The 1,689-nt window shown below is 40.2% G+C and overlaps 2 protein-coding genes across 2 annotated transcripts in view; one reads left to right on the forward strand and one right to left on the reverse strand.

Annotated features, from left to right (window-relative positions):
* Positions 1-1,689, reverse strand: part of LOC106870586 (acyl-protein thioesterase 1) — a 304,640-nt gene that overhangs the window by 159,307 nt on the left and 143,644 nt on the right. The gene's annotated exons all lie outside the window — the stretch shown is intronic.
* Positions 1-1,689, forward strand: part of LOC106873324 (zinc finger protein 239) — a 22,128-nt gene that overhangs the window by 7,260 nt on the left and 13,179 nt on the right. Inside the window, exon 2 of the mRNA XM_014920648.2 lies at positions 3-338. Coding sequence (XP_014776134.1) covers positions 3-338 — 336 coding nt within the window. The remainder of the gene's footprint in view (positions 1-2; positions 339-1,689) is intronic.

Genomic DNA, 1,689 nt, shown 5'->3' on the forward strand with positions numbered 1-1,689 from the left:
AGGGAGCACCCTAACTAAACACAAACGCATTCATACAGGGGAGAAACCATTTCACTGTGACGTCTGCGGTAAATCATTTTCTGGAAGTAGTGACTTGACTCAACATAAGCGCTTTCATACAGGTGAAAAACCATATCAGTGTGATATCTGTAGTAAATCATTCTCACAAAGTACTCACTTGACTGTACACAGGCGTATTCACACAGGGGAAAAACCATATCAGTGTAATATCTGTGGTAAATCGTTTGTTGAAAGCAGCCCCTTAACTGTTCATAAGCGCATTCATACAGGAGAGAAACCATTTCACTGTGAGGTGTGTGGTAAATCATTTTCTCGAAGTCGCAAATGTATTCATACAGGAGAGAAACGTTTATCTCTGTGATAAATCACTTTTGTATAATTACTTGAAGAAACAAACTTAGTCATAGAGTTTAGAAACCATATCATTATCATCATCAGTTAATATCCATCTTCCATGCTGGCATGGGTTTGATGATTTGACTGAAAGCTGGTAAACTGGGAAGCTAAACCATATTCCAATCTGATTTGGTATGGTTTCTAAGGCTGGATGCCCTTCCTAATGCCAACTATTCCAAGAATCTAGTGGGTGCTTTTTATGTGTCCATTGATGTAACACCGGTGTTGGCCACAACTACAGTCTCACTTGGCTTGACAGGTCTTCACATGCACGGTATATCGCCAAACGTCTCGGTTACCTCCATGAGTCCCAACACACGAATGGTGCTTTTTATATGCCACCAGCAGAAGTGCCAGGCAGATGACTCTAGCATTGGCCACAACTTCAATTTCACATGCCTTTACAGGTCTTCTCAAGCACAGCTTATCACCCAACGTTTGAAGGGTGATACGCTGGCACGGTTTACCTGGAGCTGCACCAAGCACCATTGTCTGTTATAGCTTGGTTTCTACAGCTGGATGCCCTTCTTAATGACAGCCACTCCATTGAGTGTACTGGGTGTTCTTATTGTCACACCAGCACAAGTGCTTTCTATGTGGAACCAACACCAGTGTCAACTCTGCTGTGGTGGATGGGGCTTCTTGCGTACAGCAACTTGTCTGATAGCCAGGTCCCTAGTACCTCCTTCGTAAGGCTCAATGTCTTGAGATCAGCCTTCAATAACTTACATTGTATTGTGTGTACAGACTTGCTTTTTCTGTATACTAATAAAGGAATGGATGAATAGTATTTTCATGTAACCCTGGGATAGTATATTCCTTAACTCGGCCAGTCATGGATGATAGTATCCACTCAGTACATTGTTCTAAGTATAAACTGTAGGTACAGTCTACATCCTCATCATCATCTCCAATAATTTCACCATCGATGTCTGCCTAAGTAAATCCTTCAAAATCATTGTCTGAGTCAGAATCAAACAAGATTTCTTTCAGAAAAGCTTCAAATGCAGGAGTGGCCATTTACATTCAGTAAAAATAAAATCTAAAAGAAACTGCAATCGATTTTGAAGATTGGTTACCTCGTGCTTAGAATATAAACAATGAAAATAACACCAGAAAAGAAAAGTTTAGCCTCATTCTGAATCAAACGTACCCTGTTTATTGGAAATAAACTTAGCAATGTGACAAAATGCAGCTACAAGGAAAGAAACTCATGTGGACAACAGTGCAGAGAAGGTTTAAAATTCATCCTACAAGATAAATATACATGAC

The sequence above is a fragment of the Octopus bimaculoides genome, chromosome 28 (genome assembly GCF_001194135.2).
Source record: "Octopus bimaculoides isolate UCB-OBI-ISO-001 chromosome 28, ASM119413v2, whole genome shotgun sequence".
NCBI classification, from domain to species: Eukaryota; Metazoa; Mollusca; class Cephalopoda; order Octopoda; family Octopodidae; genus Octopus; species Octopus bimaculoides.